The sequence below is a fragment of the Zingiber officinale genome, chromosome 9A (assembly GCF_018446385.1).
Source record: "Zingiber officinale cultivar Zhangliang chromosome 9A, Zo_v1.1, whole genome shotgun sequence".
Lineage (NCBI taxonomy): Eukaryota > Viridiplantae > Streptophyta > Magnoliopsida > Zingiberales > Zingiberaceae > Zingiber > Zingiber officinale.
Window position 1 is genome coordinate 10,213,297 of NC_056002.1, and position 26,583 is coordinate 10,239,879.

The 26,583-nt window shown below is 37.4% G+C and overlaps 1 protein-coding gene across 3 annotated transcripts; it reads left to right on the top strand.

Moving 5' to 3' along the window:
• The first annotated feature begins 264 nt into the window (after positions 1–264).
• Positions 265–26,359, top strand: LOC122021032 (YTH domain-containing protein ECT4-like). Of its 3 annotated transcripts, none has more exons than XM_042579096.1 (6): positions 265–747; positions 11,046–11,384; positions 11,855–12,379; positions 12,814–13,026; positions 25,724–25,903; positions 26,042–26,359. In XM_042579096.1, exons 2-6 carry the CDS (start codon positions 11,046–11,048, stop codon positions 26,141–26,143), a joined length of 1,359 nt encoding a protein of 452 aa, XP_042435030.1. In that variant the 5' UTR covers positions 265–747; the 3' UTR covers positions 26,144–26,359. The 3 variants fall into 3 exon arrangements, with proteins under 3 accessions (XP_042435030.1, XP_042435032.1, XP_042435031.1); XM_042579098.1 differs by having other exon boundaries at positions 26,045–26,359; XM_042579097.1 differs by having other exon boundaries at positions 265–729.
• Positions 26,360–26,583: the final 224 nt, after the last annotated feature.

Consider the following 26,583-nt stretch of genomic DNA (forward strand, 5'->3'; position numbering starts at 1 on the left):
TTCTCATTAAATCCATTGGATTGATATCCATCCCCATATTTATACTTATTATATTCTGTAAACAATAATTTTTCTTCATATTATATATAGATATAGAAAAAATAAAAAATAGATTAATTATTTAATCGGATCTTAAAAAAAAAAACAGCAAATACCATCTTCAAAATATTGAATTCTCCGTGAATTTGGGATGGACTTATTTAAGTCGTGTGGTTTATTTAGATTAGTAAAATTTCATGAGATCATTTAAACCTTTCCCCGTCCTCTGCCCACCCCCGAGCCTGCCCCCTCTTCCACTCCTCACTTCCCGATGCCCCCGCCCCGGCCTCCGCACGCGTGCGACGCCCATCAGGGCCGCTGGTAACCGGAGAACCTCTTCTCCTCTCTCCGGTGCATCCTTTGCCCTCCCCTTCTCCCTTACTCTTCCTCTCCCTCACTTATCCCCTCTTCCTCGTCTCGTGACGTTCCCCTCCGGAGCGGCACTGCACGGTGAGCTGCCCAAGCCACCGCCGCAGGACGGAGGAATCGTTATTTCCCTACGGAAACCCTAGTCTTTTGTTCCCACTTTTTCTCTCTCACTCCTGTCTCCTCGTCACTCCGACCCACCTCCTCTCGAGCGGGTGGGATCCCGACGTCGGCGAAGCCCCCTTTGCTACTCCCATTTCCACATTTGGAACTGATCCGTTGGCCTTTTGGATCGCAGTGCAAACGATCACAATCAGCTTGGGGGTAAGGACTAAGGATGCGGTGAGCGTTTTCCTCCCTTGTATTGTTGAACGATTATTTACGATCTAATACCTGTTATTTATTCATATCTGATTGGTTCAATATTTCTCCATCATCGTAATCTTATCTATTGTTTTCTTGTTAAGAAAAGTATTAGGTAGTATCTCTCGCTTTTATTTCTATTTTAGGCTTGGAATGGTGAGATTATTGATGTTGGCTTTGTTAAATTGGGTATTTAGGGATTGTACATCCATGGCCTCCTTGGTTGAGGAAATTATTGGGTGAGAGTGTATACCACTTTTATTTATATTTTAGAATTGAAATAGCGATATTATTGATGTTGGCTTTGTTATATATTGAAAATTCAGGGGTTGGTTGTTAATATAGTGTGTTTGCTGTGAAATAAATGTTAAAAAAATGAATATACCAAACCTAAAGTAAAAAATTTCTTTCGAGGTTGAGGCAACTATCAATCAATCATTAACTATATGGATGATAGTTCATGTGAATATATCCATACTGATATATTCACATTAACTATCAATCAATCTTTCGAGGAGCACCTAACTTTCTAAATTGATTAAAAGGTGTATCACACTTTTGTAATTACCAAATGGTGCATTAATATATCTAATCTTCTTTTTTTACCTCTCCTGACAATTTTAGGTCATGTAGATTTTTAAAATTGCAAGGAATCTAAATATTCTCACCATTATTATTTTCTTGACTTTACTAGGTGTAGTCCAAAGGGTTTAAAAAAAAAATGTTTTTTTTCTTCTTTTTTCATGGCATGATATGGGGAGATATCGGACCCAATGTGAGCTTATTCTTCCATCACAGGTCTAAGGAATAAATTAAATAAAAAACGAAGACATTTTTTTTTATTTTTTTTCAAAACTTTGAATCACCACTATGAATGCCAAAAATAGTAATGGAGATCATATTTAGACTCCTTGTAATTTTAGAAATTCATAGGACCTGAAATAGTTACAATCCGAGGTATGTGGATTTCGGTCGAAATCCACTAATTGACCTAGAAATATTAGATTGTAATTATTTCAGGTTCTGTGGATTTTTAAAATTGTAAAGAGTTTAAATATGCTCTCCGTTATTTTCGGCTTCACTAGTGGTGGTCCAGAGATTTTAAAAAAATTTAATTCATATTGAATAAAATTCCACAGGTGAGAGAAAAAAAGAAAGAGATTGAATTGCTTTCCACGAGTGGAGATGTCTGGAGGGGTAAAACAGGAATATTAGATATATTAGTACACCAAAAAGTAATCAAGAAATAAAAAAGGGGAAGGATTAAAAATTAAACAGGGAAAAAACGAGAAGCAGTTAGATTTATAAAACTGACGGTAGCGAATAAAACAAAGGTGATTTGACAAATTTTAAAAAATATATATACAATTATATAATTTAAAAAAGAGAGATGACAGAAAAGGATTAAAATGTGATAGATCCAATGTTTTTATTTTTTATAATCTTCTTTAATTTTTCTTCTTTTGTTTCTTGTACGTTCATATTATATCTTTTCATCTTTTAATGATTATGATTATGCTTATTATGAGATTTATTATTGTTTGTTTTTTTTCCCCAATATTTCGCCTCTCAAGAACCTGATGCCTTCTCCTTGTCTTGGATGAAATGATGGACTACAGTCTCATCTTGACATTTCTTTCATAAAATAGATGATTGCAACTTTTGATCTTACTTATGGCTTTACTGGTTGCATGTTGATGAGTAGATACTAGGGCATTAACTAGTTGCCTCGTCTTTTGAAGTAATATCAATGCAAAGGAAATAGAATTAGATAAATAAATTGGCGAATAATTCTAGATTGACACATCTACATTTAAAGGAAGCAAATTGGAGAATAATTGGGGATTGAGATTTTAAATTTGATTTTTATCATTTGGCAAATTGTCACATTAATTTGGTAATTTAAAGTTATCACATTTTTCTCCTTTGATAATTAATTATTCACAACTATGGTCTAACGTGATTTCCTATATTGGGATATGTATTTCCAAGTTTTTTAGAGTTGGATTTATTAAAAAAGAAGTCCCTAAAATTGTAATAGTGAATAATAATTTCACTTGATTTTCTCTGTGCGAATTTCTTTTGTGTGCGGTTCATTACTGTGCTACATCAAATATCGGACTTTACACAACTTTCTTCCATATTAATTCCTCATCTCAAGAATAGAGATAGATGTTGAATCATAATCCATATCTTTCACTCCATAACCTTTGCAAATTCGTGATCTTTGCTAACTTCAGATCTTGCATTGTCTTTAAAATTAAGGGGACTTTAACTGAAGGGGTGCCAACCAAGCTGCATTATTAGTTTCATTTGAATAACTTTGGCAATTGTTGGTGCATCCAGACGTTGGATTCCAACCATGCATATGTGGTATCTATGGATAACATTTGGCACCTCATCTAGAGCTACCTCATCAATCAAACGACGATGATTGTCTACCCCTTGTCTTGAACTTGGTGTTGTAAAAATTGATTTGTGTTTCCAATTTTCCCCTAAGCTCTTCCAGAATTGATTGATAATCTGGGTATCACAATATGAAGATCAAAGAAGTCCCTGTAAATGCACGTTCTCCTCGAAGTAAAGATGAACAATCTTGACAACATCTATAGTCTTCCTGGAAGCTACAAAATAGGCCATTAGAATATAAGGTTTGTCAGTCGCGGAGTAAACCCATTGCTTCTTGTTCACCAGCCGCTAACTGATAAATCCCCGCAATGCTATTAGTAGGAGTAGTAGTATCAACAAATTCATTTTCTTCATTGAGAGCAAGTAATGACTCGCCATTGTTTTCATCAATTAATGGATCAAGAGTGTTAGCTTCGAGGTAGGCACTCCTGAAGTCTTCAATGACATTGCATGATGTTGCATCGTCATTGATCTCGTCCGGAAGCTGAGTCAGGTGTGGGTGTCGATGACAGGGTAAGAACGTTAACAGGGAGAAGACCTGGGCCTGGGACTTGAGGGTATGCCACAGGCTTTTCGCCTTCCCACAGAGGGGGACGATCGGAGCTAGGACCACGAACCTGCAGACACCACAGACCAAGAACTCGGGAGTGTTAGTGCGAGAATCAAGGAAGAGGTTCCAGGCGCAGACACTTCAACACTCAAGTCATGAGCAATACCCAGCGAAAAATGCAGGAAGAAGATGAACAGTAGTACTCTAGTAGATACGTGTGTGCGCGCGTACTTGAAAGAGGACCTCCCTTTTATACTCCCTTATAACCTCCGTAATTATGAGACATCAGAGAATGTCGGATGTCAGGGTATATTGGATGAAAGAGGATGTACAGCGGACTCCCATTAGGTAGGGGAAGGTTCCGCTTTATGCATGTGGCAAAACATCGGAATATTCTCTAACGAATAGCTACTATTCTTTGACAAGTAGTTGTGATTTCTTGACAATATTGTCTCCTAGCAATAGTCTGACAGGTGTGGAACCGACCGGTAGTAGATTAGGAGCTGTGCCCATGAGAAATGAGGGGACTGTGCCCTAGGATCCGAATAGCGTAGTGCCAGCCAAGAGTAGATTGGGAGTGGGGGATTGAGCCCTAGGGTTCAACCGACATGGAGCCGACTGGGAGTTGTGCCCAAGAGAAGTGGGGGGACTGAGCCTTGGGGTCTGACCGGTATGTAGTCGGCCGGGAGTAGACTGGGAGTTGTGCCTAGGAGTAGGGGGACTGAGCCCTGGGGTCCCACCGGTATGTAGCCGGTCGGGAGTAGACTGGGAACTGTGACCAGGAGAAGTGGAGGGATTGAGCCCTAGGTTCGACTGACATATAATCGACCGGGAGTAGACTGGGAGCTGTGCCCAAGAGAAGTGGGGGGATTGAGCCCTGGGTCCGACCGACATGTAGCTAGCCGAGAGTAGACTGGGAGTTGTGCCCAGGAGAAGTGGGGGACTGAGCCCTCTGTCCGACCGACATGTAGCTGGCTGGGAGTAGACTGGGAGCTGTGTCTAGGAGAAGTAGGGATGTAAATGAACCAAACGGTTCGCGAGCTATTTGGAGCTCGATTCGGTAAAAAGTTCATTCGAATTCGTTCGTTTATCTTATCGAGCCGAGCTCGAGCTCGAGCTCGATTTCGAGCTCGACAGTTTTATCGAGCCGAGCTCGAGCTTAAGGATATTCGGCTCGTGAGCTTGCGAACATGTTCGTTTATAGGCTCGCGAGCCAACAAAATGAGCCTTAATACGAGCCTTAAACCGAGCCAAAAAAAACGAGCTCTAAAACGAGCCAAAAAAACGAACTCTAAAACGAGCCTTAAAATGAGCTTTAAAATGAGCCAAAAAATGAGCTTTAAAATGAGTCAAAAAACGAGCTCTAAAACGAGCTCTAAACGAGCCCGAACTCGCTTAACGAGTTAGGCTCGTTAACTTTGATAATCGAGCTAATAACGAGCCGAGCTCGAACTGTTCGCGAGCTTGATAATTCTAAAACGAGCTGAGCTCGAGCCTTGTGATAAAAGCTCGATTCGAGCTCGAGCCGAGTTCGAGCCCGAATATAACTTAAACGAGCCGAGCTTGAGCCTAATACTGTTCGGCTCGGTTCGGCTCGTTTACATCCCTAAGGAGAAGTGGGGGACTGAACCCTGTGTCTTGACTGTTGGGATATGCCTGATGTGGTGCGTGCTAAAACATGTTTCGTAAACATGTGCAGCGAAAAATAAAACAATAATAATTCCTAAATTATTACATCACTCGCACTACACGCATACAAGGATACAACGTACCAAACATGATCGCATGATTAAATTTTTACGGAAAATAAATTTACGCTAGGTGTACCTTACGGATGACCTGTAACGAGAAGGACATCAACCGTAGCGACACTATTGAACCTCGCCTCTATTCGTATCCACGCCGAGCTCCTCAAGACAACTCCTTGAGTACAAGCTTTTCCTTCGGAAGTTACTAGCTACGAGCGAAGAAGAGGGATCAAGAGGAAGAGGAGCACACAAGAAAGAGATTTCTTCCTTGTGGTGGTCACAGCAACAAGGGGAAGGGCTTCCCCTTGTTGGCGGCGACAAAGAGAGAGGGGAGAGGGAGAGGAGAAGAGAAGTTGGGTTAAGATTTTCCAAAAACCTTACAAGCCAATTAATGATCTCATGTGTATATTTTCTCTCAACCATATCAATATATATAGCTCTCATTAATGAGTTGGATTAGAAAGCTCAAATCGAACCCATTATCTCTTAACAAAATATTAGCCCATTAATCCCTTGGTTTGGTTCACAGCTAAACCAAGTTGGTTCATGACTAATTCATAATTAAACAAAATATGGTCCCACTCTTCCATAAGAGATGTGGCCCATCCGCACTTCTATTGCGACAAATATTTCCATATTTGTCTTATGTATGGTTCAACCAAACATTTATCTCTTAATCTAAGAATTTTATTCTTTGACTTGTTTTACGTCTTTTAGAGACTCGTTAGTGCGTGTGACCCGATAGGTTCTCGGTTTATTTTGGCCGTCCATAATTAATTACTTAATTACAGAACGATCATGAGTGACGCCTAGTAGTACATTATGATCGCCAATTAGTCGTAAAATCATATTTGATCTTAGAATTAATTCTAAACCCTTCAGCAGTGAGTCGTGCCTCGTTTCTTTCACTCGTCTTATACCCATTTGGTTCAGGACATGACCTTCGTGTCTTGTTCTCACTAGGCTGACTACGTCACACCTAGCCCAAGTAATACTTCTTCGTTCTGCGGATTCAAATTACTTGTACATGTGTACAAGAGTCTCGCACTCTTAACATATGATGTTTTGGCCAAAGACTTTGAGTAATAATCCTAACGAGTGACCATAGGGTATACTTCTCCTTGCAAGGAGCGATGAATCCTCTGTGGGCTATCCAAAGATATTCGGGCACTTCAACTTATACTCAATCATTCCGGGTCCACACCTTAATGAGATGCTTGCTTAAGATGTCAAAGTGTAAGTTTCTATGACCAAGATGACTTGTATACCTTAAGTCGAAGGAAACTTGCACTCGTGTTGCATTAAGAACTTCACAGACATATTTATATATATGTAGAGAACCATATGAAATCTTACAGCGAGCCATTCCAATGAACTAGTTACCATAATTAGCATCCACGTTTAACTCTCGACATCCCAATGCCTCCAGCCAGTGAGAAAACAGCTGATTGGTCGAACCAAGGAGTATAATCCGTGCTAATCTTACAGAATTGATGATATCCGAATACATCAATTTGACGACTAGGGAAATTTCAATATATTCATAATTGCACATGTAGAGATAATCACTAGTTGCGATCCAACCATAAATTCTCTTATGCTATGAATTATATTATGGATATTCAGTAAATGAGTTTAAGACAATCAAACATATAATATGCATTCAAATAGTGAATATATACTTATCAAATAAATAGAAAAAAATCGTAAGGCGATTGCCTTAGGACATTCCTTAAATTCTAACACACTAGGGCCTAGGTTGGTCGGGACTGGATTGGGATTAGTTATGCGGTGTGGGGGACCAAGTTCCAGGGGAACCCTGCCCGCGACTGCCACCTAGACCACCACATCAACTTGACTATTGACCTCCTCATACTCCTAGGGTCCTCCATTATACACCATATCAATCATAAATTTGATTGTTAGGAACAACACAAATTTTCATAGCTTCTGCACCAGTATCCAAAGGTTTCTCTGTCACCTCAAGGCTTCCTACTTCGCCAATTTCTTCGGTACCTTTAATCTTCTAGTCCTTTGCATCCGTAGATTGAAAAACCACAAGTTTAGAATTTTCCTCTACTTCAAGAGCCTTCTTGTTCGCACTATCCTCCAATATGGCATGAATTGCATCCTCAAACAACCCACCATCCGGAATCTTACCTTTCTCCTTGTCTTGGACAGAACCCAAGGATGAAGGTTCTTACTCTTCAACTTTTCCGCCAATGACACCTTTGTCAGGGAAATTATTAGTGCTCAAAACCTACAACACGCCGTCGTCATCAACCTAGATAAGGTTCGATACATCATGAGCCGAGATAGATTTCCTATCTCCCTCAACTGAAGAAGGAACTGTGCCACCTACGCCGGCTAAACTCACAATATCCGTAGAGTCCTCATCTTCTACAAGATATGCTGGGTCTCATACCCCAATCTAATCATCAAGAATGAAGGTTGAATGTAATCAAAGGGAAGGAAGTGACTCTTTCATCTTCTCCCAATCTGTGATCTTGGTCTTGCCATGTTTCTCTCGTGAACGCCGCAACTGTCCCACCATGCTGATGCTTGGCCCCTAAGTTTGACAACAACCAATTTCATTTTCACACAACAGGTACTTCCTCATAATAAAAAATCCTCTCCACAACGTACAAGAAAACTAGGGAAGATCAACTAGAAATCCGAGATGTCCGTACCATTCTTCTCAACCATGGCTTTCGCGATTGTGATAGGGTTTTCAAAAATGGAATTAGAATTAAGATAAGGGAACTTACGACCTTCAAGGTCTTGCGCTGCCAGATGTTGAGTTAATTTTGTGACTTGTATCTCATCCTATACGCTATGATCATGGTGTAGGGCAATCGAATCCTTTCTCAATTGGATCCTGCCTGTTGCGACCATGACCACGACCATGACGACCATCCATTTGATCTACTAAGCTCTAATATTAATTGATGCCGGACATAATAGCGATTATTCTGGAGGCGGAAGTTAGAGAGAAACTGTAGAGAAAACAAGACACGAGAAATTGACTAACGAAGAGAAATCATTGTTTGTAGGTTTTATCGAAAAAAGAGTTTGATTGAATAATAAAGATAATGTCTAAAACAACTAAATAGTCGTTTAAATAGACCCAAAATCCTAACTTGCAAAAGACGGAAATATCCTTGAATCCTAGAATGAAACTTATTAAAAATAGTAATAAAAATGTCCGAAGCCTTCAAAAAGGCTCTAAATGACATTTTTTTTTTACCCAAAATTGGTTGGTTACGGGTTCCACTCGGTAATAACTATGAATCTCTAAACAATCTTCGATTTAGTTTGTAGAACATCTCATTCTGATACCCGAATCAAAAGTTATGACCCGTTGAAGCTCGACCCCTCCTGCATTAGGTGCTAAGGGCAGTCCGGTGCATGAAGCTCTTGCTAATGCGGGTCTCGGGGAAGGGTTCACAACCTTACCATGCTTTGCGAGAGATTGTTTTTGTGACTCAAACTCATGACCTCTAGGTGACACAATAACAACTAAAGGGGTGCTTAGTAAAAAAAATATATCGAGTCTATTGAAGATTGTCACTGTCGCCATTTTTTAAGATGTCTCTTTAGGATTATCACATACCTTAGTCTAGAGTGTCATGTTGTTGAAGTTTCTTTGTTTCTACTTTAATCATCGCCATGTTCCTCACATGTCTAGTTTTTTTTTTTTGTGAAATTGTTTATTTATGCAACGTGCTAGATATAACATAGTCTCAAATGGGAGGAACGGTAGAGTTCATGGCCATCCATTTATGCAATATTGTAATCTGCTGCGACAGCGACGTAGACAAGCAGCGAAGAATCGAGGCCTGAGGGACGAGCAATCCTACTATCTACTGCGACGTTGAGACCGGGTAAACTACCGAACCTAAAGCAGTTCTAAGCAACATTGTAGTTTCCCAGCCGGATCTAGGTATCGTTTCGCTTGTGCTTATTTCGACGGGATTCTTTTCCCTCAAGCAAGTCGTGAATGGGTAGAGATTCAAAACGTAGAAAGAAAAGATTACTTACTTTTTCAGGGCCCTGCAACAACAGGTCGAATATCTAAATGACACACATACCATAGTCGTAAATGGTGTACCATTTACTCTTTTCATTCACGACTCTAGCTTATGAATAACCCTAAAGACCATGAACTCTACTCATAAGAAGATGCAGTCGTTCATTCCAGTCCATGAAGATATTCGACTGTAGCGGATAGCCATTCACTCTAACCATTCACGCGACGGAAGAAGATGGAGGATCCAGAATCACTTGTTAGGGAATGGGGAAAGAGTAGAGTCTAGAGTCTGTCTGCTCTGAGGAAGGAATATCTCCTCAACTCAGGATTTCTATAGCAGAATGGAATGGATATAGTTTTCGCTTTGACAAGGAAGGATTCATTCTATCTAATAGTTGTTTGAAGTCCGTTCAAACCTCTTCTATCTGTATAAGAGAGAGACTCAATAAAATACAATCGTCTTATTCTGTATATGAGATTGATATGCGCGGGCCTCTATCTATATGAAGGTTGGACGAACTTGGATACTGATTCTAGAATGAAGATAACCTGTGTCAGATAGAATTGACATTGATCCCATGTCTTTATTGCCTAAAAAGCCTCTTCCCATTGATACTTAGAAAGCCCGCCTTAAGGAACGTGCGTGGGCAGATAAAAGAACTAGAAAGCCCCTCGACTAGTCAATTAATTCAAGTTCTTTTGGTTGCGTACCTTGACTTGACCTTCCTTAGCCAGCTAGTCCACGGATCCGGTATACTTTCGTGGATCTTCCAAATGATCTCTGACAAGAATAGTCGAGCCCTCTTCTTGGAAAAGTGTGAAAAGAGCTCAATCGCATCCGTCTGACATCCAAATGCTTAAGAGATTGCGATCAAATATCTATGATCAGCTTGAGGGTTATTTGAGTTACTAAGAGTTAATAATTATTTGAGTTACTAAGAGTCACTAGTATGGATTTGATCACACATGAGGTATTATTTTATAGCATGTTATGTTTTTATCCGATATATGTAATAGTCCACTTTTAGGAATAACAATATAATTTTCTCTCTGCCAACTAAATGAATAATGGAATCAAATTAAGATTAAGTGTGCTTCCAGAGTTGATACAGTTGGAGAAAACTTGAGAGTAAAATAATATTTTATATCAATGTTGAATAAGTAATCCAGGCGTGAGTTTACTAGCCTATTCAGTATTGCCGTTTATAGAGAAGATCATGTTCTCTTCTCTCAAGGACGCTAGAGATTGGTGGATCTATTGTAATTGCCTGCGAAGTACTGCTCACCCATGGATGGTCCCGTGTGTATGGCATTGCCTCAAGTTTACTTTTTACACTCAGCAGCATTTGCATTAATTCAACAGTTATCTAGGATACCTTATGACGCACTGAGGCTGTTCAAAAGATAGACTTGGATGTAAATATTTTATTGTCAGTAAGTGAGGATTTGGAAGCAAGCATGCCTCACTTATGCTTAAAAATATGTTGTATAACGATGAAGCCTTATTGTTTACTTGGTGACAATTCTCTTCCTTTTTCAGATGGACCGCGATGATCATGCTGAATATATTTCTGGATACCATGTGAAGCCAGGGCAAGAAATCCCTTCAGAATTAGACAGTCTTTCTCAGCCAAAGGGGGATTTGTCATCCCATCTTCAGCATACTGGGCCTGTAGAACAACTGAGCAGAACTGGATCTCCTGGCGCAATAACAACCATGATTGGGTCTTCAGTATCCTTATTGCGTTCTACAGGCCCAAAATCTACAAAAGGAAATAACAGAGGTGATTTAGCAGATTCTGCGAACATATTGAATCTGAAACCAAATTCTTCTTCCCGATGTAACTTTTCTGGTGAAGCTAACCGACATGTTCACAAGGTATAAATTGTGTTTCTACAGTTTTACAAACTTAATTTTAGTTTCTGTCACTCATCATTATGCTGCTGTATTTGCTTATAGTGCTTCACATAATACAATGTTGAGTAGTATGCAAGGCAAACAGTTGATTATTTGCCCACAGAGCTAAACAGTTGAATAAGTGGTTATATTAAAATTTAGAATATTGTACGTATCTTCTGTGTCTTTGATGTGCACAACCGGTTTATCTAATAATGTTCTAGTTGATGTACATATTGTACATATTAGGCACATTCATCTATTAGTACAGACAACTATTCAGCGTATCCCAGTTTAATAAGTAAAGGTTGTACATTAGTTGACATTCAGTTTTTCAAATCAAGATTGTTTATACAGTTTGGCTTTTGTGTCTTATGCATTTTGCCTTCTAATCAAAGCTCTTGGTGTTTCAATCTCTTCTTTGAAGCTAAAACACTTCATATTTGTCTCAGGCTCAAAATCTGACTTCTCGTTCTCAGTCCATTGAAGCCATTCGAGGTCATTATAACTCACAAACAATCACTTCAATTTCTCATGAGCGACAGGTTGGGCTTCTTAATAAACAAAATCATACTAAACCAATAGGGACCAAAGAGACTGTCTTTGGCTATCAAAAGTTTGGAAGGAGTAGTAATTATGGATCATACAGAAACACTCGAGATTCAAGTGAGAATGTTTGGGGTCCACGGGCTAACAGAGACACATACAAGAGGTCTTTTGGCTCAACGAATGGAAAATTGTATGCAAATCAGCTTGTGTGCAGAAATAAATATAATAAGCCAGATTTTCAGAGTAAACATGACAAGGCCAAATTCTTCATGATAAAGTCATTTAATGAAGATGATATTCACAAAAGCATCAAATATAATGTGTGGACAAGTACTCCACTAGGTAATGAAAAGTTGGATGCTGCATTTTGGGATGCACAGGGATTAATGGAGAAGGGTTCAAAGTGCCCAATTTTCCTGTTCTTCTCTGTGAGTAACTAGACCAATATTTTTTTGAAAAACATTTACATTTAGATTCTGTAATGTTTTTCAACTAAAAACAATTTCCCTTCATACATCTTTAGGGATTAGACATGCCACAGGGCATAACTTAGAACAGTTTGCTAATAATTATTATATTGTATTGCATCTTGTTCTATTATTAATCCTGCCATAATTAATTTTCTATATTGTTTGAATAATTTTGCTTCTGCAACCACATTTCCATTACCTGATTTCTGTCTTGATTCTTTTTCTATATGAATTGCATATAACTTGTCTCAGAATTATCTTTTTCATTAATGAGACTCCATTTCTTCTTTTTAGTTTAAACAAAGCTTATAGGGTTCAGATAAAGGTTATCAGTATTGCTTAGATGATTCTCTGATTGAGTACTCATGGTTCATTCTTGTCATTGATTACAGGTTAATTCCAGTGGCCAGTTTGTTGGGTTGGCTGAGATGCTTGGACCTGTTGATTTTAACAAGAACATGGATTTCTGGCAGCAGGAAAAATGGAAAGGATTTTTGCCACTCAAATGGCACATTGTAAAAGACATACCAAACCAAATGTTTCAGAATATTACACTTGAAAACAATGGAAACCATCCTGTAGTTTTTAGCAAGGACACTCAGGAGGTATTACTTTCCCAAAATTTTATAAACATAAAAATAAATGTCCTTGTTTTGAAACCCTTTCAGATATGAGAAGCATCTGATTAATTAAACAACTTAATCTAGAACTGCATGTAGAAACTTTTTAATACTTGTATAAACTGTAACATTGGAATTTACCATTTCTAATTGACAGTCTTCATTTGGAACAAGTTATTTCAGGTTGAGAAGGTTAATAGAGAACGTTAATTGCAAAATAAATTATAATATGTATTTAAGATGCCAACGGTAATCTGCACAAGTGGTTTTGGTTATTAGAGATTTCCTCGAGAGAACCCTTTTTAAGTTAGTGAGGGCAAAATAGAAATATTATATTGTATCGTATTTATTAAGAGATAATTGTTGCACTATAATGTATAATATAAAAGATTGGGTCATAACATTTGATTACTAAATACTCACGTGAAATTAAATTCGTAACACATATAATTGTTAGCTCTAATAATTCCAACACATTCCTTGGAGTTGGAGCATAATATTGGATGCCCAACTTGTTACATCAAATAAAAGCTATTGCGAAAGTAATAAATAACTGATAAAAATGCTCGACTTAGATGAAAACTGAAATATTGTTGTAGTGGTTCAGAAACTTGATGGTTGATTATGCTCTCAAATGATCTTCAATGAGAAAAAGTTGACAGTTGGACCTTTTGAACATGCAAGTTGATCAGCTCTTCAAATAATTGAAACAATCTTTACCCTTAGCTCATTGAAACTGAAGACTGAGAGTTTGAAGTTTAAGAATGTAAAAGATCATGCATATGAAATAACGAAAAAGACAAACTCAAGATGTTAATTGATGGTGAAATTTGAACATTTAACTTGAGGTGAAGAGGAAAGGATTTTCCTTGTTACTGCAACTTTTCTTTTTATCCAGATGTGCCTCTGCCTTTATGGATTTTGCGCTTCTGTTAAAATTGCCCCTTCTTTTATTTCTTTAAATAGGAATATGCTCTTTTTGAAACAGAGAATTTCTTCCTTTTCGTTGCCAAATCTGATCCAACTGAAGGCAGCGAAGAACCATCTTTGAATTCAAATTTTTTAGTTCAATAAAAGTTGACAAACATCGTCTTTTGCTTGTCCTTGCCTTCAGTCAAAGAGTTGATCGTGTTTGAGTGGGTGAAACCATTGAAGATGGTGAAAATATGGATTATAAGGATGGTGGAGACTAGAGTAATTACAGAACTGGTGATGGCGCATAAGGTGGTTTGGATATTGCAAAAGAACAAACTTAAGTGAATCTGGATGATGCTTGACCATGGAGGATGATTAAGAGAGAGGTAGATCATGACAGATCCGATAATTAAAGTGAACATGTTGAGGCAGAGGATGCAAGCTTTAGAGTAGGCATGGAATGCCTTATCAATATTGTTGGTGCAAGCTTCCTTGGGTCAAGGTTAATCAGGTTAACTAAGCTCGGGTTGACACGAGCTTGAGTTTCGATGTTTGGACAATATGTGTGAATGAGAAGTCAAGTAGGTCAAGGTTGACCGGAGACTTGACTGGCAAAGTCATAACTAAAAGTTAGACAAACAAGAAGTCCTAATTAGAGGTTAGGCAAATGGAAGTCCTAGTGGGTCTAAAGTGGATTAGCAGGGAGCTAAACACTTGGCACGAGAGAAGTCCTAGTTGGGAACTAGGTAAGGGAAAGTTCAAGTTGGTTAAGGGTTGATCTAACACTTGGTAAAGAAGTCCTGGTAGGTCAAGGATGATTGTATGCTAGGCAATGGGAAGTCCCAACAACTCATGGAAGGCTTCAGGTTTGGGCAAAGGAACCCTAAAACCAGGTTTAGGGGATTAGGGCTGGGCAATCGATTGGGTAATCGATCAAGCCAAAGTCAATCGATCAGGTAATCGATTGAGAGTTTTTCCTCACAAAACAGAAAGATTCTAGATCAATTGGGTAATTGATCAAGGACAAAGTCAATCGATCAAGTGATCGATTGAGAGTATTTTTTCATAAAAACAGAAAGGTTCTGGATCAATTGGGTATTGATCACGATTATCTCCAATTGATTGGAGTGTGATTTTCGTGAAACATAGTGTGCTGAATCGATTAGGAAGATGCCCAATAGATTGAGTTGTTTGCGAAGAGACCGAATCGATTGAGAGTTTGACTAATCGATTGGTAAGAGTTCGCAAGCGAACAGTAGACTTTTGAAGCAATTGGTCAATCGATTAGAAGTTGCTGAATTGATTGATATGACTCACCAATCGATTTGAGGTTTGAAAAAAGAGTTGTTTTACAGGTGTTCGAATGGTCGACTGACATGACAATCGATTGGGGAAAAGTTGAATCAATTGGCGGCGTCAAGTACCCTAGAGAAAAGGGTTTTCGCAAAGGTTTGAAGGCACGGCTTGAAATCACTATTCACGCCAATTCTTGAGGGTTTGGAAGAAAAGTGTTACTACACTTCTAAGCATCAAGAGGCTATTCCAAGTAAGAAATGGGCAAGCAAAGCAAAGTTCATTGTTGTAATTGTTTTCGATTTCTTATGTAACCTAGGTTGCATTTCTTGTATTCAAGTTTGTACAAGGCTTCTCCACCTTCGGGAAAAAGGTTTCATAGTGCATCTGTAAGTGAAGAGTGGACCCTTGGATTAGTCATTTCAAGGAGGTGAAGACCAAGTAAAATCCAATAAATTAGCATTTGCTTCAAGTTTCCGTTGTAGCAAATTATCAACGAAGTGATTGTAGATAATCACCCCCCTCTAGCTCTCTACATGTCTTAACAAGTGGTATCAGAGCGAGGCTACTCTTCATTGGACTAATCGCTGAAAGAAGCAAGGGCTAGAGGAGAAGAAGAGGAAGTTGAAGTTTTGAGCCCTAAATTTCAACAAGTGAAAAGACTATTCATCAAAGGAGCTCAACTTGGAAATAGAATTCTGAGATAGATTCAGATATGACATCTGAGTGCTTCCACCTTTCGGATTGGGAGGCTTCGACCAATGGAAGGCTAGGGTTGAGAATTTCTTCTTGATGAACATTGAAGAATGGTTCATCTTAATGGAGGGATTTGAAGCCCCAGTTGATGGTCAAGGAAGACTCCTCAAGAAAAAGAAGTGGACCAAGGAGCAACTCCTAAAATCCGGGACAAACGACAAGGTAACCAAAATTTTGGTTAATTTAATCCCTAACTACATCTTGTGTAAATTAGGGGATTACAAGAGTGTAAATGAATTATGGAGCAAATTGGCTAAGCTCCATGAAGATTTATCCTCAACGGAATGTAACGAGAGAGGCAAAGAGGGAAAGTCTTTGTTTCATATACAAGAGGATTCGGAGGTTGAGAGATGTTCAACATCCGAGGAGGAAATTGAAGAAGCATTCACCTTAAGTATTAAGGGAGAGAGACCATTGACACCGGAACGAGAAGAAGTCTCGACATCCAAAACAATGGAGAAGAATTGTGCTCAACTTATACAAGTCAAGGGAGTAAAAATTGCGAAGGTATATCAGCTTCAATTTACAAAACTAAGTCACATCATATGCTTTGAGTGTAGGAAGAGTGAACATTACCAGAGTAAGTGTCCCAATTTGATGAAGAAGAAGACTCAAATGACTCTCAAGATGAAAGAGAAGCCAAAAGAGGTCAGTCCCATGATACGAAAGGACAAGGAGCACATTGTGTATTTCTCTTACAATAATGTCCAAAGGGAAGGAATTCGACCAAGAATAAAGGAAGAAGTTTAAGTCAAAGGGGAACCTCCAAGGGCAAAACAACGGTACCACTAGTTAATGGCAAGGTTTAAAATCTTGACCCATGCCGTGGTTTTTGTCTCAGACTGGAACGATACAGTTTCTGTATCATATCGTGTCGTGCCGATATAGTTTCAATAGTTTTTAAATATAAATATAAATATATATATTAATATTTGATTATTAAATATATTTTATATTTTGAGATGTTGAATTTATATTTTAATATTTTCTCATAAGATGAACTCCGCCCATGATGACCGGTCATGGCCGGTCCCAAGTCCGGATAAAGGAGGAGGGTTGCGTTAGGTTGCCAGCCAAACTATGACAAATATTCAATGAATGAATTCATTAAACTATTGTGCTAATGCTAGGTTGTTCCCCGGAAGGAACGCGTTGCAAGGTCTGACTGTAATGTTTCGGCAAGGACCGCTACATCTCCAGAACTCGGGTGTAGTGATAAATATGCAAGAGTTCGCGTTACAGGGTCCGACTGTAACGTCTCAGCAAGGACTGCTACATCTCCATAAGAACTTGGGTGTAGTGTTAAATAGACAAGAGTTCTCACACCATAGGTTAGATAAGAACAAATATGATAGGAAAACTAATAATCTAAGATTTGAAACATGGAATATAGGAACTCTCACTGGTAAATCAATGGAGGTAGTAGATATGATGATTAGGAGAAAAATTAGTATTTTGTATGTACAAGAGACAAAATGGACAGGCGAGAAGACAAAGATGATAGAGAACTCGGGTTTTAAGTTATGGTATATTGGAAAGAGTAAAGCAAGAAATGGAGTGGGTATCATTGTAGATAGTTTGTTAAAGGACGAAGTTGTAGGAGTAGTTAGAAAAGGGGATAGAATTATAGCCCTTAAGATAATAGTGGCGAAAGAAACTATGAACATAATTAGCGTATATGCACCACAAGTAGGATTAGATGAAGCTACCAAATCAAGGTTTTGGGAGGACTTAGATGAAATATTACAAAATATTCCACCAAATGAAATGATTTTAATAGGAGGTGATCTAAATGGGCATGTCGGAGTGAAAAATGAGGAATATGAGAGAGTACATGGGAGTTATGAGTTTGGAACGAGGAATGAGGAAGGGAAAACTATATTAGATTTGCGATAGCATATGACCTTATATTAGCTAATACGTTTTTTAAGAAAAGAGAAGAACACTTAGTCACATTCAAAAGTGGGAATAATAAATCGAAAATTGACTTTCTTATGGTTAGGAAGAAGGATAGAAAGATTTGTAAAGATTGCAAAGTCATCCCTGGAGAAAGCTTAACTACCCAACATAGGGTAGTAGTGTTGGATATACGCCTCAAACATAGTATCAATAGAAAGAAAATATATACAATTCCTAGAATTAAGTGGTGGAAGTTAAAGGATGGGAAACAAAATATATTTAAGGAGAAGGTAGAAATACAAGCATTAGGTGAAATATACGATAACTCTAATACATGGGATAAGATGGTATCAAAGTTGAAAATAGTAGCTAAGAGTGTACTCGGTGAGTCAAAAGGACATGCATCACTAAGCAAAGAATCTTGGTGGTGGAATGAGAAAGTACAAGAGAAAGTGAAGGAACTGAGAGATTTAAATATTTAGGATCATTTTTACAAAATGATGGAAGGATTGAGAGAGATGTCTTACATAGAATACAAGCAGGATGAGTGAAATGAAGGGGAGCGTCGGGTGTTTTATGTGACCGTAAAGTACCTCTTAAACTTAAAGGTAAATTCTATAAAATCGCAGTTAGACCTGCTATGTTATATGGAGCTGAAGGTTGGGCTATGACTCGAGTACATGAGCAAAAGATGAGAGTTGCAGAGATGAGAATGTTAAGGTCGATGTGTGGACATACGAAGATGGATAAAATAAGAAATGAGAGCATTAGAGAGAAAGTCGGAGTTGCATCTATTGAGGAAAAACTCCGAGAGACACGTTTAAGATGGTACAGACATATACTTAGACGACCAATAAATGCTCCAGTTAGGCGATGTGAAACTATGATAAACATGCATATCAAACGAGGAAGAGGAAGACCAAAAAAGACTTGGTTAGCAACAATAAAATAAGATAAAATTTATTTAAATATAGATGATGATATAATAGGAGATAGAGCTCAATGACGTAAAAAGATTCATACAGCCGACCTCACCTAGTGGAAAAAGGCTTTGTTGTTGTTGTATTTTCTCATAAGATGATGCCTAATAAATTTTTATAAAAAATATTTTTAAAAATAAGTAATTCTTAAAATTCAAAACAATTTAAAATTATAAAAATAATTATAAAATTATTTGAAAATTTTAAATTATTTTTTTAATGTATTTGTAAATTTTATATTTTAAAAATGATTAAGAATTATATATTTTTTTAAATTTTTTTAGATTTTTTAAATTTATGTTTAATTTTAAAATTATTTTTAAAAAAATTAAATTATGTTATAAAATATTTATTAAAATTTAAAATTATTTTAAAATTTTGAAATAATTTTTAATATTTTATAATTATTATTAATAATAGTTTATTTATAAAAAAATTAAAAATTAACAAAATAAAAAAACTAAAAAAATTGTGGTTGTGGTGATCCACGGAGACCATCGCTACACGCGATCCTTGTGGAGGGTTTTAGGAATATATAATATTTTATTAAAATTTTAAATTAGTTTTTATATATTTTAAAAAATATATTTGATTATTTATTTAAATTAAAGATAATTAGATCATTAAAAAAATAATAACATAACTAATAAATAAATAATTTATTATATATTTTTAAAATTAAAATAAATAAAATATTTAATTAATTAGATAATGTTATTAGTCTTTCATTAAGCCTTTTTGAACTATCCTCATCCACCTTGCGAATTGTTTTTATTTAAAAAATATTTAATTAAAAACATAAAATCGATCGCGACCCCAGGCGCAACTGCGGGGTCGTGCGTCCCTCTGACGCGGTCGCGGGGTCGCGTGGCCCCTTCAACGTAGCTGTGAGGGTTGCGTAACCCCTCTGGCGCGGTTGCGAGGGTCGCAGGACCCCTCCGGCGCGACCGCGATGGTCGTGACGCCCCTCCTGTGTGACTTTGGGCGTCGTGACGCCCCTCTTGCGCGGCTGCGGGCGGTGCGACGACCCTCTTGAGTGTAGCCGCGGGTGTTGCGACACCCCTCTTGCGCGGCCGCGAGCGTCGCGACGCCCGTTTGACGCGGCCACGGGTGTTGCGACGCCTCCGCGGCTTCCACTAGGACTGGTGCTGGATTTGTGCCTATGCTTGTCGGTCAGCGGAATGAAATGTTTCGCCTGTTTCAACTGGCTCGGCACAAGATCTCAATCCGTAGTTAATGGTACTTCTTTATTTTATGATAACAAGCATGTTAGAAATAATTTTTATCATCTTAATATTAGTTATCATGAAAATAGAAATTATGATAATTCTAAGGAAAATTATAAATCATTTCATACTAGAACTACCTTACCTAAGTATAGTAAGGTAGAAAACCATTTAGGCAAAAACTCTAAGAAAATTAGACATATGTCTAAAAAGACAAACATCAAAGGCAATAAGGAAAAATCCAAGTTTGAGGATTTAAGGATGAGAAATCAAGACTTGAGGCAAATATTTGATAAATTAGAGAAGCCCCTTAAGAAAATGACAAATGAAGTTATAGGGTCAACAAAACAAAACCTAGGGTTAGACAAGATTCATTCAATGTTAAGAGAGGTTTGGGATACAAATCAAATGCAAAAAAGAATGTGTCATTTTACCATAGAGTTTCACATAGGTATGGAACTAGCTTTAGATCTAAAAGTCAAGTCAAGGTTTCAAGAGAAGTTATCCCTAAAGTTAACCTTGAGAAGACTAACATGACTAAGACTTCTAAGAAATCTAAGAAAGTTATTAAAAAGTTTACAAGGGAGGTTATCCCTAGAGTTGACTTTAAAGTGACTAAGACCTCTAAGAAGTCTAGGAAATTCATCAAAAAGGTGTCTAGGAAGTTATCCTTAGTAAAGACCTAGAACATCCAAGGAGTACCAATAGATTTTGAGTTCCTATGAGTGTGTTCGCTACACCCTAGGTGGGTTAGAGTGTGTCAACTATAATGGGAAGGGTAATTAACCCAACAATGGTGAAGTTGACACTTTAGGGCATTTTCATGGTATTGCGATACCTTAAAAAAGAGAAATTGATCTTTACTCTTGAAGAGTAAAAGTGTGTCAATCAAAATTTCTAAGAATTGAGCTTGATTAAATTGACACAAATATAATAGAATTCAAAGAAATGTCAAGTTGTGTGGCATTTTCTAAAGAGATGAGGGCAACTTAGGTTTATTTTCAACTTAGTGGTTAGTTGATGATACTCTTAGATAGAAAATTTAGGTATTTTCTTTATGCTAAAATTACCATGATTGGGTGCCCTATCATATGTCATGACATCATGATATACACATTGAAATTACATCTTATCGTGATATTTAATACATGTCATATCATACATGCATCATTATTTATGAGAGTCTTTCTTTTAAAAGTATACATTTGATGTATGTTATGATCATTATCATGCATAAATTAATAATTCATTGTAATTAACGACAATGACGTTAATTGACATCCTATGTTGGATGATCAAAGTTTAAATGCCTAGTTAAAAATGCATGATCTCTTAGTTTAGGGAAAACTTAATTTACATCTCATAAAAAATCATAAGGTTGACTTGTATGTGTATTGAGACACATTAAATACAAATGATATGTTAGGAAGATGAATAAAACTCAAGATGTTGATTTAGTGCATCTTTTTGAGTTTTAGTATCATCAAAACAAATGATTATGTGAAGTCCAATCAGGGGGAAAACAAATGTATAAGTCATGTGCACGTAGCCCAAAGATCATGGTTGGAAATTGTTTTATAAAATCATTTCAAAATTATTTTGGAAAACCTGGGTGAAGTTTATTTATTGATAGGAGTCACTATTGATTAGTTAGACACTAAGATTGAAGCATTGAGATTTTTAATGATTTCTAATTTTGTGTCAATCTTTAAAAATGAGATATATTTTCATGGAAAACTATTTTTCCTTGATAGTATATGATATAAGTAATGTCTACATAAAATTTCATGATTTTTCAATAATTGTAGAATTATTTATGAGTTTATGAAATTGAATTCAGAAATAAAAAACTTCAATCGATCGGGTGACATGGCATAATTGATCAGGTGATCAATTGATAGTGAATTTTTAACGAGCAGAAGCTCGTTGGATCGATCAAGTGATCGATTGAGAGTGGCGTAATTGATTAGCATGGCCATAATCGATTAGTATCTAAAACCAATCGATTGACGATGTTGTTTTCGACTGGAATAGTCGTTAACCCTCTGAAATACTTGTATAAGTATATCAGGCTAATTTTCTTGGTGAAAATGAAAAGGGGGTGGTTTATGGTGAAAAATGTGGAGTTAAGAGGGGGAAAAGGGGGGGGGGGGGGTTAGATTTAAGATTGAATCTCTAACCTCATGACTTCATCTTGAGTTTTCCTAATGATTTAGGAAATTAAAATCATTGTTGGTGCAATGATAGAAATTGGAGCATGCTTGAGGGGGAGGTTTGGCTAAAATGCATAATTTTTTTATGATATGGATGAGGATACAATGGAAGGTTGGAAACTTTCATTGTGATGAATGCTCAAGGTTGAACATATGAGACAATGAAAGGCATGAGATTTTCATTGGGTCCCTTTGAACAAATTGACTATCGGGGAGAGTTTTTTATGTGTCAAAGGAGGAGAAATATGGGGTTTAGGTTAGAAACTATCATTCATGCTTTGGCATGGGATGAAGATGGAAGTTGGGCTGATGGGTTAGTCTAACTTAAACATATTGTCAAATATTAAAAAGGGGAAAATGATTGATGTAATCTTCCTTGGGTTAAGGTTGACTAAGTTCAGGTTGACTCGAGCTTGAGTTTTGATGTTTGATGTTTGGATAATATGTGTGAATGAAAAGTCAAGTAGGTTAAGGTTGATTGGAGACTTGACTACAAAGTCTTAATTGGAAGTTAGGCAAACGAGAAGTCCTAACTGGAGGTTAGGCAAATGGAAGTCTTAGTGGGGCTGGGCAAACCTAGTTGGGAACTAGGTTAAGTCCAAGGTGGGTTTGCTGGGAGCTAAACACTTTGCATAAGTAAAGTCCTAGTAGAACTAGGCAAACTTAATTGGGAACTAGGTTAAGTCCAATGTGGGTTAGCTGGAACTAAACACTTGGCACAAGTAAAGTCCTAGTGGGACTAGGCAAACCTAGTTGGAAATTAGATTAAGTCCAAGGTTGATTAGCAAGGAGCTAAACACTTGGCACGAGAGAAGTTCTAGTTGAGAACTAGGCAAGAGAAAGTCCAAGTTGGTTAAGGGTTTATCGAACACTTGGTAAAAAAAGTCTTGGCAAATCAAGTTTGACTGTATGCTAGACAACAGAAAATCCCAACAAGTCATGAAAGGCTTCGGGTTGGGCAAAGGAACCCTAAAACTATTAGGGGATTAGGGTTATGCAGTCGATTAGGTTATCGATCAAGGCCAAAATCAATCGATCAAGTGGGAGCTTTTCCTTGCGAAATAGAAGGGTTCTTGATCGATTGGATAATCAATCAAGGCCAAAGCCAATCGATCAGGTGGGAGTGTTTCCCTATGAAAGAGAAAGGTTCTAGATCGATTGAGTAATCAATCAAGATTATCTCCAATTGATTGGAGTGTGATTTTTGCAAAGCACAGTGTGCTGAATCGATTGGGAAGGTGCCCAATCGATTGAGTTGTTCGCGAAGAGGCCGAATCGATTGGGAGTTTGCCTAATCGATTGGTAAGAGTTCGCGAGCGAACAGTAGACTTTTGAATCGATTGGTCAATCAATTAGAAATTGTCGAATCGATTGGTATGACTTATCAATCGATTCGAGATTTGAAAAAAAGGTCGTTCTGCAGTGTTCGAATGGTCAACTGATGTGACAATCGATTGGAGAAAAGCTGAATCGATTGACGACGTCAAGTGAACCTTAGAAAAGGATTTTTATGAAGGTTTGAAGGCAAGGCTCGAAATCACTGTTCACGCTAATTTTTGAGGGTTTGGAAGAAAAGTGTTGTTGTACTTTCCAAGCATCAAGAGGCTATTCCAAGCAAGAAAACAGCAAGTAAAGTAAGGTTCATTGTTGTAATTGTTTTCGATTTCTTGTGTAACCTAGATTGCATTTTTTGTATTCTAGCTTGTACAAGACCTTTCCATCTTTAGTGCTATAAATGAGCTAAGCCGAGCCGAGCTTTGGGGTGTTCAAGTTTGTTTGATAAGGTAATCGAGCCGAGCCAAGCTGAGCTTAAAATGAACCAAATTTTTTAAATGATTGTTTAAGCTTGGCTTGGTTTATTTTTTATAAGCTTGAGCTTGTTTGAAGAGGGGAGCCTTGGCGCAACAGTAAAGTTGTTGCCATGTGACCAAAAGGTCATGAGTTCGAATCCTGGAAACAACCTCTTGCAAAAAGTAGGATAAAGCTGCGTACAATGGATCCTTCCTCGGGACCCCGCATAGCGGGAGCTTCGTGCACTGAGCTGTCCTTTTTTTTTTGAGCTTGTTTGAAGCTTGACTTGAGCTTGGTTTGTTTAAATGTTATCACGTTCTTAATTCAAGCTTGGCTTGAGCTTGATTCGAGTTTGGTTCATTTAAATGTTTTCGAGCTCTTAATTCAAGCTTATTTGATTGTTTGATTAATTATTGGGTTTGATAATTTAAACTTATTTGTTTATTTTATTTTATTATTTATTTAGCATATTAGAAAAAAATTTATTAATGAACATGGTTCGTGAACATTGTTCACAAACGTTGTTCATGAATGTTAACGAGCTGAATACATATGTGTTCAAGCTTGTTTGTTTAATTTGACGAACTATTCAAACTCGTTTATTTAATTAATCTTGTGTATATTGAATGAACATAAGCAAGCTCTTAGCAAGCCGCACACAAAGCTTGTTCACTAACGCTTGGTTCATTTACATCCCTATCCACCTCTGGGAAGGAGCTTTCATAGCGCATCTGTGAATAAGAAGAGCGGACCTTTGAATTAATCACCTCAAAGAGGTGGAGACTAAGTAAAATTCAACGAGTTAAGATTGCTTCAAGTTTCCGTTGAAACAAATCATCAACGAAGCGATCGAAACTAATCATCCCCCAGCTCTCTATATATCCTAACAAATATCATTGCACAATTGAGATCAAAAGAACAATCTGCATTGGGCTAGGTTCTTGATGCAGGTTCTGAACTAGCATATCTTTTACGTTGGTGGCTGAGTTGGCAACATGACTAGGAAGTCGCACTCAGTGTTGAATGGGAGAGAAGTGAGGCTGAGGAAGAAGAAGAAATACGATCAACTTCGCCCGTTGATATTCTACATGAGTGGGGGATGCCCAGTAGATTATTGAAGAAAACCTTAGATAGCACTTACTCTGATATCCAGTAGATTGTTTTTATTTATTTATTAATAGAAAAGCAATATTATATTGCATGGGAGTCGAGACAGCCATGACATCTGATTACTAGTCACTAACGTCAATTGTGAGACTAAACCCATATCATATGACTTGACTCCAAGAAACTTACATAGCAGCCTATGCTATAAACATACACTTGCGGCATAAACCCATTACTGATATGGACATTTGTTTGATTTTTTCTCAGTATCAGTTTTAAATCTCCGTCATCGTGCTCAAACTCAATCAAAGATAATCTCTTTCATGACAGGTTGTGTTCTGCCTGCTCTTCATTCTATATATTCTCATTTTCAGATTTAAATGCTAATTGTTTGGGGAACATTTTATGATTCTTGACATTCAAAATTTCTTTGCTTCAGACTTTTATGTTAGAAATATCAAGATATTTCTACATGACCTTTTTTGCACATTGGTTCTTGTAGATAGGGCTTCCACAAGGTCTCCAAATGCTGCAAATTTTCAAAAACTACATTCCAAGAACTATGCTGCTTGATGATTTTGAGTTCTATGAACAAAGAGAGAAGTCACTGCAGGCTATTAGGAGACGACGATCTGCAAGGATGAATTCTGATAGAGAGTTTTATGGCAATAGCAATCATGTGGTACCTTTTGCATCCTTTGCTCATCTCACTGATTTTTTCACCAGTGTTTCTAATTTTCTGATCGAGAAATATGGTTGATCTTATTTTTTTATTAATTTTCTTTGTTAATTTAAAATTTTGGCCAATTTTTTCACTCAGAAGCACGTGGAAGAGGCAGCCAGTAATCTGAATGTGACTGGGAAGTCCAGAAACAGGTTTGATCTTCCCTCTCCGTCCAACGGCAGAAGATTTGGTTCATAATAGCACATCCATTTATCTTTCACTACTAGTTGCCTTAAGCCAAATTGTAGCTCCTTCGTTATCTTATTTACGTTTCACAAACTGTAGCTTCTCTGTCAATCTTTTTTTACACATCGATACTCATTGATTGCATCGATGTCAAGGAGAAATATGAGAAATTGAAACTTTATGTCAAAGAAACCGTTTCCTTTGGTTTTCTCTTTTAACCAGCCATCATTCTTTCACTTGATCAAAGTCCCCAAATGTCAATCTTTTATCGTCTGTTGTAATGTTGATTCATTCCTGAAGTGGATTTTCTCACTTGCCAATGTGACCAGGGGACTTCATATTCTCCACTGCAATTTTTTAGGTATAACTTGTCTATTCATATTTTTCCAAAAGCTTATGATTTTTCTTAAAACCTTACACCATGTTTGAAATCCTATGGAATTGAATTCCTA

What these genes read in the sequence shown, in the direction of transcription:
- LOC122021032 (XM_042579096.1), top strand. Translation starts at nt 11,046, where the DNA reads ATGGACCGCGATGATCATGCTGAATATATTTCTGGATACCATGTGAAG. An exon ending in CAATTTTCCTGTTCTTCTCT is followed by an intron (nt 12,380 to 12,813) that starts GTGAGTAACTAG and finishes CATTGATTACAG; the next exon opens with GTTAATTCCAGTGGCCAGTT. An exon ending in TTAGCAAGGACACTCAGGAG is followed by an intron (nt 13,027 to 25,723) that starts GTATTACTTTCC and finishes TGGTTCTTGTAG; the next exon opens with ATAGGGCTTCCACAAGGTCT.